At 37.3% G+C, this 20,709-nt stretch overlaps 1 protein-coding gene across 1 annotated transcript in view; it reads right to left on the bottom strand.

Annotated features, from left to right (window-relative positions):
• The window catches only part of CACNA2D3 (calcium voltage-gated channel auxiliary subunit alpha2delta 3), a 778,957-nt gene that overhangs the window by 23,097 nt on the left and 735,151 nt on the right, over positions 1–20,709 (bottom strand). The window contains exon 34 of the mRNA XM_072941510.1: positions 14,357–14,468. Within this exon, the coding sequence (XP_072797611.1) occupies positions 14,357–14,468 (112 nt within the window). The remainder of the gene's footprint in view (positions 1–14,356; positions 14,469–20,709) is intronic.

The raw sequence follows: 20,709 nt of genomic DNA, 5'->3' as shown, positions 1-20,709 counted from the left end.
TCATTGGAGAGATTTACTATAGACTGAAATAAGCATTCTGGAACACACAGGCCTGATCAGAGAACTGTGTTACTTTATATACCCTGAGTACTTTATCCTGTTTTAATCAGTGGTCATTAATGTCAACAATTTTTCATCTTGTTTTAATTCTCCTGAATATTTATACTTAGAGCCATGCTCACATATTCAAAAAGTGTTTCCGAAGTGAGTTTTTCTGTGACCCCTCAAGAAGCCTGTGTAATCTCATTTCAATGTTGCTTATTATTAAGTTGAAATAATTAACTGAACTTGGCCCCCTGCTGGAAGTCAATACCTTTTGTTAAAACTGGACTTTTAAAAATAATGTAAGGAGGTTTATAAATAATTACTAACAAAAGTTCTAAATGTATAAACCTGTCTATCACTACTGTGTTTTCTGTTTTTCTTACATCTTAGGCTAAATTACAAACAGGCTTCTTCTATCACCTGAATACGAGAAATAAAAGCTTGTAGCATTTAGGTTTCCAGTCTCAGCTGACATCATATCCTCCTGGAGGAGGTTTTCTGGAAAATAACCTTAACCTATTATCTGTTCTTTATAAAAGTTATAGCTTACATCAAAAAATAAGCAACAGAAGAAGGAATCAAAAGAAAAATAAACATGTATACCTATGCTATGTAACTGACTCTTATCAAGATTTATCTTAACAAAGAACGGTTCCCAACTATTTTACTTATAGGAATTAATAACATTACATAGACACACAGTGATTTAGGAATAAAGACATTTATGTATAGTGGCACTGCTTATACAGCAAATATTGCAAACAGCCTAGGTGGGTTAGTTTAAAGGACTAGTCAATCTACATTTTCAAGCGCAATAGGCTGGAATAATGGTAAAAAGTAGTTCAGGCTTTGATGTCATGCAAACCTGGGTTTGTGTTCTCAATGCCATCACTTCCTATTTGGGTGACCTTTGCCAGCAAGTAACTTAACCTTCTTATTTTCCACTTGTTCATCTGTAAAATGAAGATTCTAATAGTGCCTATAGGGTATTGGGATGATGTGAACATTACAAGGTACAAGGTACAATTATAAAAAAAAGGCTTCATCCAGCACCTGGCATTCAGTTGGCACTCAATAGCTAGGAGGTCTTATACTGAATTCATTGTAGATGAAGGTGTGTCATGTTAATTCCTATATTCCTAGCACTTAACTTAGGGCCTTGCATGTAAAGTAGTGCTCAGAAAATTGTTGCTTGAGACAAAGTTTCCCAAGAGAATAACTTTGTAAAGGGTGAGCAACAGGGGAGGGGTGTGCGTGTAATTCTAGTAGCTGAGACACCTGTTATTTTGTGTGATACTTGAAAACAAGTGTATATTTTGAAAACAATTAGATTCCCAAGAGCGAAAAGAGAACTTGATGATTTTCCTTAGGGAAAGACAAGATGGTACAGAGTATGGAGGGGGCTTGCCTGAGGTCCCAGAGGAAAGAAGCAGCTGATGCCACACTCAATGCCCCACCCTCCTTTTAGGAAACTTTCTCTGCATCAGTGCTTCTCCATAGTTGATAATTTAAAAAAATAACTATTAGCTAACTAAAGACATAAATAAATATACAAAGTATGGTACACAAACTTGGTAAATAATTCAAATAGTACATGAGGATATGCAATGAGAATTAGATCTTTCCCTACCAATCACCCCCTGCAACCTTTCTAGAGGGACAAATAGATGCTTGAACAGTAATGGGGTAAGTGCTAAGAGAACCTCCAAGTAGGTCTGATGGACATTTGCATCAAACTGGCATTCAGAGAGCACATGGCTCTTGTCCAGTGGGATATTCGCACACTTCTTCACATAGGTCAAGTGAATGGTGAAACTGTGAGTTTCCAAAGCAAATCTTGACAATGAGGTGAACTCAGTCTGACATGTCCCTACACAAGCGACTTGATACCCTGAAAGAGAGGCATGCAACTGGATGCCACAGGAATTCTCTCAAGCTTCAGTCAGGCAGACCTTGACTCAATTCAGACCTGGCACTTAGTACCTTTGTAACACTGGTCAGGAGACTTAAGTCCTCTGAGCCTCAGGTGTCTACTTGGTGAAATGCAGATGAAATGAAAAAATGGAAAGAAAATCAATGTGGAAATAGAAATGAAACTCATGGCATAAATTACATATTTATAAATACTATTTATAAACAGCAATCATATATGAATTCTCATATAGGCTTGGATCTACGAAATAAACCAAGATTGTGGGGCCAAGTACTTCAGTAGAAATGGAATCATTTGCAAAATACATAATTTGTTTTCCAAGAGTCAGTATGGCAATGTTTTGTTTGAGAAGCATCTGATATAATGATTCTAGCCTGAGAATCTCTCCCACTTCCTTCTTACTTTGATCACCTACACCTTTAATTATTGTGGATCATGAGTGATTCTGATCCTCATCTTGTACCCTCTCCACCCCTTTTTCTTCAAAATGCACGAGGGTGTCAGCATCTAATGTGCTTGCTAAGGTTCTTGGGTGATATTTTCCTAGGCATGAAAACTTTGATATGAATGCCTTCCTCCACCCTACGCTGCCAAGGGTTCTTGCCAAAAATCATGAGCAATCCTCCAAGGAGGGGAGTGAAGATCACCTGAATAGAAAGAGAAGATCTGAGTCCCAAAGAAAAGCTGATGATTTAAAAAAAATGAATTTCCTTCTCGAGTGTACAGAATGTCCCTTGAAATAGCGGTTTGTGTCTAGAAATTTTATGTCCACATTCAATACGCTGCATTTCAAGCAGCATTTCTTCTTCGATCCTTTGAGCTCCTTTAATACATCAGATGGGTTTTTAATACCCCTAGGAATATATAAACTCTTTCCAAGCTAAACAAATGGAGGGCAAGCTGGAGAGTTAATAAACACACATCTATAGGGTTTTGGCATCTTGCTAAGCCACTTCAGGTGCAGCAGTGGGAAGCCCAAGGGAGGAGCACAGACTGCTCTTTGAGGTAGGAGTGGTGGGCGTCACAGCACAAACAGCCATCGGGATGGAGACAATGCACCGCAGAAAGGCAGCTTGCAAACATCAATAGTGTGGATACAGCTCTGCACTCCTCTATTCAGCATGCAAATAAACATTCTAAAAATACTCCTTGGCTCTGCTGGTCTCCTACCCTCCGGCATGGAAGAGGAAAGCCTCACTGTGTTGTGAGCCTAGCCAAACTTACATGTGCTCCCACCCCGCTTTCCCACACATTAAGAAATGTACAAATGGGGAATTGTTGTGAGACTAATTCATGTCAGGTAGAGACCTGCCCAATCATTATAGACATATGCCCCTCTCATTTTGCATCATGAATTCTCGAGGGAAAACAGTAATTTACAACATTTCCTGTACTAAAACCTCTCCAAACATGGCTTATCAAAGGGCAAGTAAAGATAGTAGCATCTACACAACAACAACCGTTCTATCTGGAACCTCAAAGCTGTAATCATCGCTGCTTCTGGAAATAGGGCACTTTTTTCCTTTGAGCTTCTGAGAAAGGGTATCAGTGAAGGTCTGTCTCCAGTAAAATGGCTCACTGAATTGAGATTCAGAAAAATTGGTAGAAAAATCAATCAGGTTTTAGTCCCAATTATTCTAATGTCTTTGGACTACATATTCATCTTCTGGCACTATCTCAATAATTCAAAATAAAGCTCCTAAGATAAGCACTTACTTCCGCCTCCTCCTTCTTAAAGTTTAAAGCCAAGATGTTTTTATTAACCACAAGCACATAGCACTAACTAAGCTGTTCACTGTAAGAGCTAGTAGTGAATCATTCAAACCTAGTTCCATAATATAAAAGAAGGAAGCTCTATATTCAAGGATGAATGACAGGTCCTCAACATTATATGAGAAATTGTTGAAATACTTTTAGATTTGATAGATTCATGTTTTAAATATTTTATGATGGGAAGAGTTGCTTTTAGGATCCAGAAGTTATTCCTACAGCCTTCTGAGATGTATGGGCTTGACGCTGTAAAGGGACAGGAAATATTTTGATTTTGGAGATCCACAGGTCTGTGCATTACCAGCCAACATGGCAAGCTCTAAGTGAGTAAATGACACCAAGGAAAAACCTGGAGACAAAGTGCACAGCCCTCAATCTCCAAAGGGAAGTATTTGACCCTTGGTGTTAATCTCACTGTAGAGTGGAAAGTCATCTTGTTTAGAACTGTACTAAGCCTGTTTGAAAGGGCCAATCATTCTTTCATGGGGAATTGAATCACATTTATTTACACATTTAAAACAAGATTGAGTACAGTAGTTTGGCAAGAATCTATAGAGCAGGAGATACAAAAATGTTTCAACAAATTAGTGTATGCTTGCAAATTTAGTGGTTAAAAATTGTTACATTTTAATGCCTACAAATTATATTATTCATGACACTAATGTACTCCCACTGGCAAAGGCTGTATCTAATTTGTGTAATGAAGGATCTGATCGCTATTGAATATGTGTAGTCCCTAATTCAGAATTTCAAATTTTTTATGAACCGAGAGCTCAAGTAGATCCAGGATGTGGCAAAAATCCAACATCTACTTTATCTAGGACAGTCTTCTTGGAGCAAAAACCCCACCAACTACTTTTCCCGATTGAAACTATTAGTTTTACCTTCCAGGCTAAGAAATCTGGAAGACGGGACCAACTAGAGTTCTGTGGTTTTCCTACATCCCTGTCAACACAGATGGGCTTGTGGATTGTGCTCTATAAAAATATCTCCCATTTATGAAGCATTTATTCTGTGCTGGGCAGGGTGATAAGTATGAGGCGTTATATATTTATTTTTAAACTCACACACAGATCCTGTGAGGCAGGTATTATACCCCTTTCAGAGATGAGCAGACTGAAACCTACAAGATGGTAAGTAACTGGTTAAAATCTTTGTGTGGTTAAATGAGACACCCCAGACTATAACCCAGTCTCAGTATGCATTCTCTCAACTTTTATTCAAGGAAGACACCACGTCCCCTTTGTGCAGTGGGTCCATGTACAGGTTGTTTCCAGAAGACGCAGTTGGTAAGAACACCTGCAGGGCATTTGCCGAGAACCGTCTGAAGACTTTGCAGTAAATTGCCCATCCAGCCTAAGACCTTAACAGGAAATTGGAGTCATTCATAGGAAAATGGAATCCCTGAACTATGGTTCTCTGAACTGCAGCCCACGAAACATGTCAACACAGTTTCGAGACCAATTACTTTCTTTCAGTTTAGTGGATAAATGAAAGGCGCATGGGGAGAAGTGATGAGAGAAGAAAAGTGTAGCCACAGCTTTTGGGGCTTCCAGGAAGATGAGCAAAACTTGTGTGCAGATCCCAAAGTGAAACTGATGGCTACATAATTCTTATGAAAAGTGATGAGTGATACTACCAAAAAAAAAAAAAAAAAAGACACACACACACCCCAACAACATAAAATATCTAATTTGTCTTAGAAAATAATATCTTGCCAGTACTGAAATGTGGCAAGATTTTTAAAGCTCTGGCATTAAAAATATGACATATGCTTAATTTCATTCTTGATTATTTTTTACCTGGTTTTTAATTGGTTTTTTAACTGGTTTTTAACTGTTTTTTTTTAACCGGTATTTAACTTAGCAATCTATTCTCATTCCAAGGGAGTCTCTGTGGCTCCCTTTCTCGGCAAAGGGTGAGGGGGTATCAAGAAGGAAAGCTACGTACTGGAAAATAGTAAGACATCACATTCTTTTTAGATATCCAATTTTGTTAAGCTTGTTGACAGTCACAAATGCCCAGAAAATATGGGCTGAGTTGTTTTAGATTGCTGTTTGAATAACAGATTAATTTAATAATCAGTGGGATATTGAATGACGAAAATTATTGCTTAAAGCAGCCAAACCACCAACCTTAATGACATTCTTATGTAAATTCTTATTTTCTTTTAGGCTCCTGCATTCTTAATAAACCCTATATTTTTAAAAATCCTTTTTTTAAACATTGCATACTGTTCCTCTGTTAAAATATATTTGTCTATGATATAGACAGATAAATGTCTGCTTTTGGCGTTGCCAATGTGAAAGTTTCTATTTAGAGCAACTGAGTCACCTTTTGATGTATTTTCCATATAAAACCAACAAGGGACTCTCGAAACAGGACACAGAGATGGAGTTGGGAGCAGCCAGTCTTCAAAGATTGTTGGAGACCAAAAAGACTTTTACATCTAGAACCACCTGACATGGTTTCTGAGTTCTAGCAAAATGTTTAGGCACCAAAGTCATCTGATGTCTTCTCAGATATGGGAAGATTATTAATGAGAATCCACAAGCAAACTGCAGCATGAAGCAGGTTCCCGTGGGAAATGCACAGTCCTTTGGGACTGTTGCTCTATGGCCTGCCATTACTTGTGGAGGAAAGTAACCGCTGCCTTGAAAATAGTTTGTAATGGACGCAGTTTTGTATGTTCCATTGCGGGAGGCGAGATGTTTTTCTTTGAAAAAGATCTTAGTGCGTAATTTTTGAAATACTATAATTTTCACCAAACTCAGTTTCCAACTCACTTGTGGCCAGATGCTGTAGAATAGTGTTATTTTTGAATGTCACTGCCCCTGACCTGAAGTTACCTACACAGCTGGTCAAAAATTAGTAACCGTCTTAGAGAACTAGTCTTGCAAAACCTCAATCTTTCCAGGCAAAGGTTGACAAAGCTCGTACAAAATGCCAAAATGTTATCTTCATTCTTTGATAAATATTCACATATATAGTCTGCTAAGTTTTACTTCATAAAATGGAGTAAGAAAAGATAGAGAATAGGGTATGCAACAAACAAGAAGAGCTCAATCCTTCAAAAGCATTCAATGAGACTATTCCTTATGAGCCTATTTGATGTGATAGGAGCATTATATCATACTTTTATAACAAAGCCTCAAAAAAACATTTTGGATTAGGAAAAAAAATAGTTATGAACTGATTTCTCATTGAACTATTTACTCCAGCCAACCTGCCAATTTCCAGTGCCTAAAAAGAGGAGGAGAAGGAGGAGGATTAAGATGAAGAAACAGATGAGTTTGCTTTATTAGGACCAGAGTGTGCATGTTCTGGGAGGAGTACATTTAGAGGGGCAGCAAATGGCCTGTCTGAATCAGGAGTTTCTGCTTCAAAAGGTCAGTCTGGTGTCACCATTACTGCTGTCATTTCTCCCATTATCTGGAATCTGATCATTTTTAATCCCTTCCTTAAAATTTCTCTGTTGTTCCACACTGGTGTCAGGGTAGCATTTGAAGTCCTTCAAAGGACTAGTACTCTGCGGCAGGATCAAACGGGCAACACAACTTGGCCCTTACTCATTCCTTGCTCTTGTCTCATCTCTCCTCACCCCCACGTCCATGTTCCAGCTTCCCTGAACTTCTAACAATCTGTTAAACAAACCACAATTTCTCTTGTTGCCACAAGGCTCTTCCACCTGCCTGGATACTCCTGCCTACTAACTCCTCTATACCTGATGGTCTTACATCAGATGTCACTTCTTCCAGGAAGCCTCTCTTGACCACTCCAAGCCTCCCTTCTGTGCTCCTGTGTGACATTTACTCTCTAATCCTGGCACAAAGCATAGAGTACTGGCATTGCCTGGCTGCTTGTTTGTAAACTCCATGAGGAAGGAATGGTGTGTGCCTCACTCACTGCTGTCTCCATACAACATAGCCCAATGTCTAGGATATAACATACAATCAAGAAATGTTCACTGATGTCCTAAACTACCTTTAATATTTTTTCCCTGAAGTCCTATTTTGTTTTCTAAGCAAATTCCTTAGAAACATCCTTCAAGGTAAGTCATGCATCAGTCTTCATATCTTAACTAAATTGCCACCTCACAGACTAGACACTTGAAATAGGTAAAACCAACCTATGATGCTAGAAACTAAGAGAAAGCTTATATTATGGTAAGTGGGGGTCATGCCCAGTAGGCGGTAGGTGGGGGGGCTTCTTGGAAGGCCGACAATGTTCTTTCACCTCTTAGCCTGAGTGTTGGTTATACAGATGTGTCCTCTTTGTGGGAAAACTAATCAAGAGACAAAATTACGGTCTACACACTTTTCTGTATGTGCTACATGTCAATGGACAGTTAACTAAAAAGGAAAGGAAAAGGAAAAGCCCCAGCTCCTCTCCCCACTCAGACCCCAGAGTCTTTATGGTTTTGCCTTTGTAGTTTATGACTGAGATGCATGCTGGGTGGTGGTCTTGAAATAAAGCTTTGAAAGGAAAATCTTCCCAAGGCTGCAGCGGGTATCTTTTCACTGCTACCAGCAAACTGTATACGGTCTTATTCAACTTGCCAATCTCCTGTGAGTCTTCAACTCAGTGTGGAATTTAAACTCCAAAACAGACTAGTCATAGTGAGTGTAAATACCTTCAGCATCAACTTCATACCTTATCCATCTTTGGCTTCTCCAAAGCACCTACGGTTTCTGAGCCCTAGAGGAACACAATAACCTCCCACTGAATAAAAGGTAGTCTTCTCTTCAGTTTGAAATCTTTAGGTCACTTATTTTAATCAAACTGCATTCATATCTTTGGTTTCTAATTACGAGTCAATAAGGAAAAACAGTGCTTTTGCTAGCAGTCATCCATCTTGGTTCTACTTGTTGTCTCATTTTGAATGGAAATGAGAAACCTTACTTACTCCACTAAATATGATCGCCTATCATTTGCTAAGAGATACTGGCCACCTCATGGAGTTTGCAATTACGATGAGTGGGGAGATAAAATGCCTCTGCTCAAAAAGGTTCATGATCATTATAAAACCAACCAAGTCCACTTCACAGAACCACAGAGCCACGAACTGTCAACAATCCTTAGGTCATACATGAACTTTGGTCATCTGAGATACATATGTGCTGTACCCATTTCTTCCAGGGAATTTTATAGTAGTGAAATGATGTTAGACTATGAAAAGGAACATTCACATTTCAACAGAATGTTTTATGGGAATTAAAATATTTTTATACTAAGTTGGTATGGTATTATGCTTGTGTTAAGTATGGCTATTGAGTACTTACTTTCTCCCACTCATTATGCTAAATTCACAACATAAATTTTCCCATTTAATTCTTACAAAAAGGCTTTGATATGTTTACCATTATTATCCCCCAAACTATCCAGAAGAAGCTGAGTCTCAGAGAGTTTAGGTTCTTGCTCAAGGCCAAACAGTTAGCAATTAATGGAGTTAAGACTCACACTCTGAACCCTGTGATTCCATAGCCCCTGCATTAAGCCACCATACTTCAGTGCTTTCCTGTGATGGCTTTAGAGTCCTCAATTGACATAGTAAGCTATAACATGGTGAGCTGGGCAAATATGGGAGTGCTTCTGCTCTAACACTTAGACATACTGGATGAAATAGTAAAACAAAACAAGCATGTTTAAATACAAAAGAACTTACAAGAAAAGACACTAAAAGTCAACTTGTATACTTATAACTAAGAGTAAAAACCTGATAATGTGGTGCTGTATGGGACTCTGAATGGAAAAACAGTTATTAGTGTTAAGAAATCAAACTCTAAGCCTAAACTACATACTGCTTAGGAAAAATATTTACTGTAATTACATGATGCAGGAACTCCTAAATACAAAATATACATACATAACAATGATTCCCAGGCAGTCAATACCAATAGGATACATGATTGAAGCCCAAATCTAAATCTACTGTGAAGAGAAACTCAGGCTCTGTTCTGCTCCCACAGAAATAATAAACGGGAAAGATCAATTTACAATCAAAAATTACAAAGCATGTGGGAAGATAATCAGGAAAGAAAGCAGACACGAAACTAATATAGTATTGAAACTTAACTATACTTCAATTAAAAAAAAAGAATGCAGTATTTAAAAAAAATCTCAGTGGATTCTTTAAGCAGCAGAATAGACACAATCAAAAGGAAATTAGTCAACTCAAATACATTTAAGGAAATTATCTAGAATAAAGTACACAAACAAATAGAAATATATTTGTATCTAAACACACTTCAGTAATATTCAGAACATTAAAGAGACACACTTTAAAAGCCATCACAGAGGAAGGAAAAGCCAGACTACTTATAAAGGTCCAAACATAAAAGTCAGAAGACAATAGAAGAGTATCTTCAAAATATTTCAATTTAAATAATATGAAGTTAAATTATCACTGCAGAGTATGTATTAAATAAGACATTTCAAAGAATGAGATAATTTATCATTCCCAGATCATTCCTGCAAATAATATCTAATGTACTGCAGAACCAAAAACAATGGTTTAAAAAAAGGCAATGGAAAGTAAACAAATTGGTAAACATCTTATTTACTCTAGGCAGCAATAACAATAATAAAATATTTGGCAAGTTGAAAACACAGTAAAACTAAAATGTTAGAAATTACTACATAAAAAAAGATGAGAGGTAATCCAAGTAAGAGGTCCTAATGCTTTGTTTGTTCTGGAGGAGAGAAGTGATCCTAACCAACTGAAACATGCTTAAAAGGTTAAGGGCATCTACTAAAAGAAGATAGTGTATGCTTTGCATACTAGTAAGGAAAAGAAAGTAATCAAGAAAGTTCAATGAATATAATAGAAGGCAAAAAAAAGGAAGAAAGAAAGAAAGAAAGAAAGAAAGAAAAGGCATGGGAAAAAGAAAGCATATAAAATTATGATAGAAATAAATCCAAACTTATTGGTAAGCACAAGAAATTTTAAAAGATTAAATCTACCAATAATAGACAGAGATAATAAAATTTCAAATCCTATTATATTCTATTTATAATACAAAATCCTAATGCAAAATGACAAAAAAAAGTTGGAAATGGAAGGAAGGGTATAAATATGCCTAAGAAATATTACCTAAAGATCTATGAATCCTATGCTATTAGCCAAAAAAATAGGCTTAAAGCATAAAGCACTTTCTATAAAAAGAGTTATTATACAATGATAAAAAGGATGATTTATTAGGAAGCTAACCAATCTTGAACTATAGCTTCAAAATATAGAAAGTAAAACAAAATAAATAACATGAAGAAATGAAAAAATGCATAGCCTGGTGAGGGCCTGACACTTAAAATAGACCAAAAAAATTTTTGTTTGAAATACCATTAACACATCTGATTCTATGGATATGTATTAATCCCAGTACTCAGCTTTTAGACAATGAAAACTGCTTTCAAAAACACATGGACAAATAATAAAATACAAAGCAAGTATCCACATATACTAAAACACATGTCTTATACAGACCACAATGTCATTTAATTAGATATCAGTAACAAAAAAGATAACCTCAAAACTCATATATTAGGAAATCTTAAAATCGTATTTAAAAATTTACAGGTCAAAAAAAAATGATGTAAATTAGAAAACTTTTGGAGTTGAATAATAATGAAAGCTCTATATATTAAATTTACAAACATAAACTGGAATGTAGAAAGAAATTATATATAATATATAAAATAAATGTTAGACCTACAAATGAAGCTGAAAAGTTAAGCAACAAACACAAAATGGTAGAAAATAAAAAATAGAGTAAATCCCAAAAACATAGAAGGTAACGATACACGTAAGAAAAAAAATAAATGAAATAGAAAGTCAAAGAAACAACAGAGTGAATGAGAATAAATGATGGTTCTTTGAAAAGGAAAACAAACATCTCTGCCAGTAAGGAGAGAGGAGAGAGGAAAAGAGGAAAACACAGGAGAGTGCAAGGGATGGAAACAGGAAGAGAGGGAGAGAGAAAGAGAGAAAGAGACTGATTTAAAAGGGGCAAAATCACAAGTATGGTAGCATTTGTAATGAAAAGAGAACACTGTTAACAAATGCATGCAATAAACTTGAAAATCGAGATAAAATAGACAATTTTCTAGGGTGTATTTTCATACATTTGAATGTTTCCCAAACTCTAAATGATCTCTCTAACAAAGACAAGTGTTGTTTCTTCCAAAATCATTCCAAAAAGAAATGGAAATTCCAAAGAAATATCTACTAAAGAAACTAATTCAGTAAAAGAAAATTTACTCACACACAAAGACAAACAAAAACCCATTAGTCACTGATAATTTTATGGATAAGTTTTACTAAGTCTACCAGAAACAGATAATTCAATCTTATACAAAATGTTAAAGATATTAGAGAAAGAGGAAAAACTCTCCAAGTAATTTTGTGACAATGAAATGATCTTAACAGCAAAGCCAAATGACAGTACAAGAAAGGAAAAGTTATAGCCCACTCTCCTTTTTGAGCACAGACACGAACGTTCATAATATAATACAAACAAATGAATCAAGTAATATGGTTTTTGGTTTTTGGAATCACGACAATGAAAGTCCATCCTGGGAAAGCAAATATGCTTTCATATTAGATAATCCATCTACTATTAAAGATATTTATAGTATGTATGATATGGTTCATGATTTAAATTTTTTAATTATATTAATGTAACAACATATTAACAAATTATTTTAGTAATGGATGTAGACAAATTTTTGATAAAATTTAACATCCATTCAAGTGTCAAACAATAACAATCATAGCAACGAATATGCTTGAAGAGGTTTTCTTTAACCTAATAAATGATTACCAAAACCTTATAACAATTTAGAAAATGGATAATAATTAAGGCTGTACAACATTGGGAGTGTGCTTAATGCCCCTGAAATACACACTTAAAAATAATTATGATAGTAAATTTTATATTATTTGTATTTTCCTACAATTTAAAAACCCTATAGCAAACGTCATACTTAACATGAAATTATGACAAGCAATTCTTTTAAATTAGGAACAAGATAGAGTTGTCTACTCTCACGGCTTCTATTCAACAAAATATCAGAAGTCCAGTGCAATAAAACAATAATTAAGTGTGGCGATAACATAGGAAAATTTTGCAAATGATATTACTGTGTATTAAGATAGTCCAGGAGAATCCATACACAAATTATTAGATCTTAAAGAGCACTAAGCAGTTGGATACAAGATATTCAATATACAGTGAGGTTCTCATGTACTAGCAATTACCAATTAGATAATGTAGTTTTAAACATATGCCATTTCTGACAGCAAAAAAATTTTAAGCTGTTTAGGTAGGAATCTGACAAAAATTATAAAACTGTATTAAGAGGTGTGTAAATAGAGATATTAAGCTTATAAGTGAGAATGTCCAATAGCATTAAAAAAGCAATTATCTTCAAATTAATCTATAACTGATACCAATTTTAATCAAAACTCTAGCATAATTCATTGAAATTAATAAGCTGACTTCAAAATTAATATAGAAAAGTAGAGGCAAGAATACCCAAGACAATTTAGAAGAAGAGTAAGAGATTTGTTCTCCTGAATAAGTCACATGATAAAGCTGTAATAATTAAAGAGATACGTTGTTGATCCAGGTACTGACAAATTATAAAATCTGAAAACAGATCTGCATATAGATGGAACTCAGCCTATGACACAGATTTCATAATAAATCTATTGGAAAATAAAACCTACTCAAAAAGTGCTATTTAACAGACTAACTACATGGAAAAGGACCAAATTAGATCCTACCTCATGATACTCACAAAGGTAAATCCCAGAGGGATTAAAGTCCTAAATGTGAAAGGCAACCCTTTAAGTGTTCAGAATAAAAATATATGAGAATTTATTTACTACATTACGGCAGAGGCTAGTTTCTGAAACAAGGCACAAAATGCACACATCAAAGAAGAAAATAAGAATATATTAGACTACATTAAAATAAAAACAAAAGAAAATTTATATGCATCTGAAGACATCTCTAAAAAGAAAATTTTAGAGGAATAAGACACACATACAAAGCATAGAACTGCAAAGAAATTGTACCTGAAACATAGAACGAATGCCCAAATCAGTAAGAATACGTCTGCTACCTAGTACAGAACAGCCAACAGGAATGAAGAGGCCAGAGACCCCAAATGACCAATAAAACCAGTTAAGGAGGCCAAATCTCATTACTAATCAGAGACATTCACATTAAGCCACCAAGAAATCAACTCCAATATGGCAGATTTGGGTGAATCCTGAAGGCTTAGTGCCTTCAGTAAAAACACCCAAGAACTTTCTCCAAACATCTGAAATTGTCAACTGTCTATTGGGAAAAGACCAATTAGTGTTTGTCCAACCATATACAGACTAGCCTAAAAAATCTCCTATATACTAGGATGTATATTTGAATGTTTCCCAAACTCTAAGTGATCTCTCTAACAAAGCCAAGTGGTATTTCTTCCAAGCTAATGAAAATACACAAGAGGGCAGCCATGTTTCCAGCTCTCAACGTAATCCTGTGCATGCCAGTCACACTGGCCCATCTGGGAGAGTTCTACACTGAGCAGGAAAGGGGGTGGGGTGCTTACTTGGAGCAGTCTTCACAAGCAATGTTCCCTGAGGTTTCCTTGATGGTGCGCTCAGAGACAAACGCTGGATATTCAGTATCACAAGGCTCCAGGGTCTGTTTCAATTTCTGGGCTGTAGGAATAAGGGGGGAAAAAGATAAAGGCTCAGGCTTTGTTGTGACTGGCAGCCCACAGTAACTCAGAACGCAGTTCTGCTCCTGCTGCTCTGTGATTTTTCTAGGCACAGCATAATGCATTATTTTCTAATTAGTCAAGTGATTTCATCTGCCAAGCAACTCTATAAGCTATAATTCCTCAAGCAGTTTTGTTGGCGTGATCAACTATCATTTATGCATCACAAGAATTCTACTTTCTGGGACAACATCAGTCACTGGGTCTCAGACTTACTTGAACTTAGCAACAACACATATACATACAATTTTCTGAATAAATGTATAAAATACAAGTTATACCATATTATTTAGGGTGACACAAAGGTCATGATACAACTGCATGGTTTTATTACAGAAACATAATTGAAATATGGAATAGTAAAATACATAATGTCTTTGAAACAGAGCCATGAGCCTAATCCTACTATGATGAATTTCCTTGTCTAGTAAGATAGTACTACTAAATAACCCTGGTACATAGATGATTACATAGCAGGTACTTGGTAAAGGCTTGGTGGTCAATTAAAAAACTTAAACAAGTTATGTCCAGTGGTAAAATTCCAAAACCTAAGTCTCAGTTTTTAAAATTTGCAAATTGGGGAGAATATAGTCCTTCTATTAGAGGTTGATGTGAGAATTAAATGAAACAATATGTACTGAGTACTTAGTGCAGTACCTGGAGTATAATGAGTGCTAATGTCAAATAATAATAACAATAGTAACAAAAACAAAATAATCCTAGCATTCTAATGAGGCCATTAATGATGATGACAATGATGAGAGATCCTATACAATAGTGGTGAAGGGTAAAGTAAGAGAAGTTTGGACAATGTCCTGCCTCACTGCTTTTAGCTAATCCTCGGTATTCTCATCCATAAAATGGAGATGCCAGTAGTACAGGTGCTCTTCACAAGAGGTCTACTCATGAACATTTTCCCAGTAGAATGCTTGCTTACAGGTTTCCAACTCCCAAACTTTGTATAAAGTTTTTGGCTGATGTTTATATAGAAATATAAATATACACTTGTGAATATATATATATATTATATACATATAATATAATGTGATTCTTCTACGTACAGGATTTTTACTAAGCTTTAATTATTTTGAGGAAACTGATTGGGGGCTTGGGTTGACTGAAGCATAATATATTGTAATTTTTCATATTTAAAACAAAAGGAAGTAGACTCTTAATCAGCTTTTTTATGCATAACATGTGATTTTCCAGGACTGGTCACTGACATTAAGGGAAGATTTCTGTACTAACTTACAGGGTTGTTCCAAGGAATAAACAGACTAAAGTATGTACAGCTCTTAACAGAGTGACACATATGCACATTTTCACACATATGTGTGCCCCCCATCCACACACAGCCTTCATGAAATGCTAGTTGTAAGCATTAATCATCTACATGCCAGGAGATGGGCTAATTGCATGGCAGCTAAGAGCAGAAACTCTGGGTGTTGTGAATTCTGCCATTGCTGTGTGACATCAGATGGGTATTTAATTTCTCCACACTATAGTGTTCTCATCTGGAAAATGGAATAACAGAACCAACTCCACATGGTTGTTTGAAGATCAAATGAATCCATCCATGGAAAGTGGCTGGTATATCACTAGAACTACTCAAGTGTATGCGCTTACTGCCACCAGGATGTTCACTGTCTATGTTATTTCATTGAATCCTCAGATTGTCAGCCTTTTTGAGTCATTGCTGTTTGGTTAGAAAGGCAAGCAGGTGGCTGCCTCCCTGATCCTGACTCCACTAAGGGTACAGAGCTGATAGTTATCATGCCCACAAAGGGCCAGGTCCCAAGGATTGCCTATCCCCTGTGCCCTGTGGGGCTAGCTCACAGGAAGTGTCATTTCATGCTTGCTGAATAAATGAATGATTCTCCTGAATGGTGTTTTTCAGGCAAATAACACAGACAAAGGAAATGGGAGACTCTCAGTGCCTAATGGCAAATTGCCTCCCTTGGGTGGAAGGCAAGGGGATTTTAGGCAGCCCATGTCCAACAGTAACAACACAGAGGCACTTAGTGAGAACATCATCTTCTTCCTGTTTCTTTTTCAATGCCCCTGATTTTGTCAGGAGGATGTCTTTGTTTGATGCTTGGGAGTTTTTGCCATCTTTCTTTCATTTTTCTTTCATTTGCTCTTCTCTCCTTTTCTCCTATGGAGGCCAAATATGAAGCTCAGAGGATCTGAGTACAATTTGATAGCATTGCTTACTTTCAGGGTTCTTATTTTTAACAACTGAATTTCTCTTTATGGCAAGCAATAGTGACTTTTAATTTGGGAACCTTCCTTTTAATGTTTAATTCATTTAAATTTCAAAAAGTCAGTCAGTTAAAGTGAAATAAACATTAAATAAACAAAAGCATAGATTATAAGTAGATATGGTAGTGATATGTCATCATGCAGACGGCATATAATAACCCAATAATGGTAACAGCTAAATTTATTAAGAAATTACTATACGCCAGATGCTGTTCCACTATACACATATTAATTTACTTTACAGTAAAACATCACAAACAATAACTCTGAGGTAAGAAGAACTGCTATCTCTATTTCATAAATTGGAGGGGATTGGAGGGGAAGTTGGAGTTAACTGCCCAAATTCATCCAGTGAGTATACGGCAGGGTCAAAATTTGAACTTGGGCTGTCTGGTCCAGCACATGTATATTTAACTGCTCTGTGAAGTTTGGCCAATAAAAGGAAGAAAGGTCTTTGGGGCAGGCAGAGATAGGCAGCACATGTGATTTAAATAACCCTGAAAATTGCACCATATCTAATTCTAATTGTCTAGGCCCAGATACAATGCAATGAGTCCAGCACTATCAATGGCGAGATTCATTTGGCTCTGAACCTTTCTGAAGATGAAATTTGTATTCCTCTGACAACTGCAGGCACCCATACTGACATAGTGATAAACCATTGAGTCTATTTGCAGCATGACTATAGACTGCCTGGAAGTTGCTTGGTGCTTTTGAGAAATACATGAATTATCAAATAAAATCAGGGCTACATGTAATCTAAATAACATAGTTTATTATGAAGACCTTTCTTTGTCTGGAGTGCCATGGAAAACACCACATATATTTGCCAGTCATTACTGTTAATCTATGGAATTTCAAACCAATAACTAAGGCTGCCAACCATCTACTGAGTACTGTTCTAACTCTCAGGCATTTAAAACTTATTATCTTACAAAGATGTAGGTACACAAGGATCATGGAGCTCAGCTAGACTGATTCCTTATTTTTCCAAAAAGGAAAACAGGGGTTCAGAAAGCAGGCGTAGCCTGCCTTGAATACCACAGAAAGTGACTCATCTAGATCACCATTTACCTCAACAGTAGAACAACCACCACCAACTTTGCAGCCAAAACTCACTAAGTGCTTATTATGTGCCAAACACCATGCTAGGCCCTTTGATGGACAGAATCCTCACCAACATGTGGTGAGCAAGGCTCAGCTACTATCCTGTTTTACAGATGAAGAGACTAAAACTCAGAGAAATTAAGTGACACTGCTTGCCCATGGTCACGTCACTACAAGTTATAGAGCCCAGACACGTGTACATGGCCACATCCCAGGGCCTCCATCCTTCCCTATCACCCTGTCCGCCTCCAACCCTACTCATACTGGATGTCTCAGGCTGAAGCTGCCAGAACCTATCACTCACTCACAATGAAGTACCCAATGGAGGATCCACACAATTGAATTTCTTTAATTTTCCCTTAGCAACAAATGTCCCTGATGAGAATAACTGACTTGAGTTCACAGTAATTATGTGCAGACAATCAGGAATGAATAGAGTTGCCATTTGAAAAGCTGTCCTCTTCTTCTGTCTCTGTGAATGCACCCCCATTCATAACCGGGTGCCAGCAAGCCCCATTCTCTTTGTGCAACTTCACCAAAATGATACCTTTGTGATAATCAAGCAGAAATGGCCTTCCACAGTCCCCTTCATTAAGGAAATGAAGCAGATAAACAGTGTAATTATGGATTCCATTTTTAGCTAAACAAAGATGTATGTCTCAGCTCAGGGTCTTTATCCAGTGAGGGAAGGGTAAATTTAGAATGAAGAAACCTTGCAAGGCAATACTGTTATGGTGCTTGAAACCTTTCTCTACTCACACTGTGTCTGAGATTCACATTTACATTTAACAAAGATTCAGATTCATATAGCAGCTCCGTGGCCGAGTGCATTCACCCTCATTTGAGTCAGTTTCTTCAACAAGAAAATGGAAAAAGTCATAGCCATGCCCAGCAGAGGGCTGTAGGTCTGAATGAGACAACCCACGTGCAGCAGCCTGCTCAACACAGGCTCACAGAAGGCCAGCTGTGTCTCTCGCCGTCTCCCAGCAGAGGTGGCTGGTCTTGGCTTAGGGTTTAGTCCAGTATCTACTAGCTGTCTGACACAGGTGCCTCAGAGAGGCTTAGTGACAAATTCTATCAATCCCCATCCCTCAGGTGCGTTGAAGAGATCTGAAGATAACCTACCGCCAGCACTCTGGAAAGGGAAAAGCACCATATATTGGCACACTATGTGCAGATGATGTAACTATTTGACAAGACCTTTCTACAGTCTGTCCAAATAGAGGATTTGGAATCATCTATTAGGTTTGTTTAAAAAGCTTCCTAAGACACAAAACAGAGATCTGAAATATCACAACATTCCTCTTACCTAAAATGGAGTGGGGAAGATGGGGATATGAAATTTCAGAATGGGAACCTTCACAAGTTTCTGTAACTGTCATGAGTGCAAAGACCATATCCCTCTTCTTTATTCATCTCTCCTAACCTACACCCCTTGGTCTACACCAGGGTTTCTCAATAGTGGCACTATTGACATTTTGAATCAGATAATTCTTTGTTGTGAGGAGCTGTCCTGTGTGTTGTAGGATGTTCAGCACCATCTTTGACCTCTACCCACTGGATGCCAGTAGCTCTCTCCCACTCCTAGTTGTGACAATCCAAAATGTCTCCAGATACTGCAATGACCCCTGAGGCAAAACCACTCCCAGGTTGAAAACCACTGGTCTAAGCGGAGATCACCGGGGCTGGCACTCAACACAAACTCTAACAACTAATTGTGCATGTCAAGGATCAGAACAAGAGTGTGGGCAGATGCCTGTGGTAGCAGGTCCTAGGGAAGGGAAGCAGGCCAAGGTGAAAATAGAGGAAGCAGCAATGAAGGCTGGCATGAAGGGAGGGCACCCTCATGATCACCACCAAAACCCCTCAGCCAGGGGTGGGCAGGCACGTGGGTATGAAGAGGAATGAGAGGGATGTCAAAAAGTGAACCACTGAAGACCACCAGCCTGCTGCCCCAGCACTGAGCATTTGCCTCAGAAAGAGCTAGAGATCTTAGCCAGAAGAGCCGGTGCCACTCAAAACATGAGCCCTGCCCACCAAGCGTGGAGACTTGCTCTGTGCCCTGTCTTGCAGGCGCACTTTGCATGCATGGTTTAATCCACTGCTCACAGCCACATTATGTCTATTGTTATCTGTTGACAAATAAGGAAACCAAAGCCCAGAAGGAACAAATGACTATTGTCTAGAACCACACAGCTAGCAAGTGGCATAGTAAGGCTGCCTGCCGCCAAGGCCAGGACACTTAACTTCTAGGCAAAACAGCCACTCCAACCTCCCAGAGCTCAGAGCTTGCCTGGGAAGAAGTGGTAATTTGTCCTCAGGCTCTGGTGCTGCAGAGAGAGATGCTATCTAACTAACTTGCCATCCGTTCTCTTGGCCTCTACTCTTTTAATCTCATGTCTCTCTTCCCACTCATAATAGTAAAATTGTGGACGTGCTCACCAAATAAGAAAAGTGACTAGAAAAAGATAACAAGCACCTATTTAGTAGGTATCTTCTCATCTCTCTTTTTTCAATTCATACACATTTTAAACAAAAGCAGGTTCATGTTCTAGGTAAAATTTTCTTTGGGGTATATGAGAATTTTCTCTTGCTAATTCATATTTTGGTCTCTGCTTATTGACTTCCCACTTCTGACTGTTTATTTGGTCTCTGCTTATTGACTCCCCACTTCTGACTCTACATCCTCCCTCTCCCCAACCACTGGTGGCTTTTGATGGGTCTTTACAGTTTTGTATATTTTTTCTTTGTATTACTAAATATACTAAATATTAAATAAAATGAAACATTACTAAATTTAATAAGCATTTTTG

This window comes from Vicugna pacos, chromosome 17 (assembly GCF_048564905.1).
Source record: "Vicugna pacos chromosome 17, VicPac4, whole genome shotgun sequence".
In the NCBI taxonomy this organism is placed as follows: domain Eukaryota; kingdom Metazoa; phylum Chordata; class Mammalia; order Artiodactyla; family Camelidae; genus Vicugna; species Vicugna pacos.
Note: the sequence above shows the minus strand (reverse complement) of the source record. Positions and strands in the feature narration are given on the sequence as shown.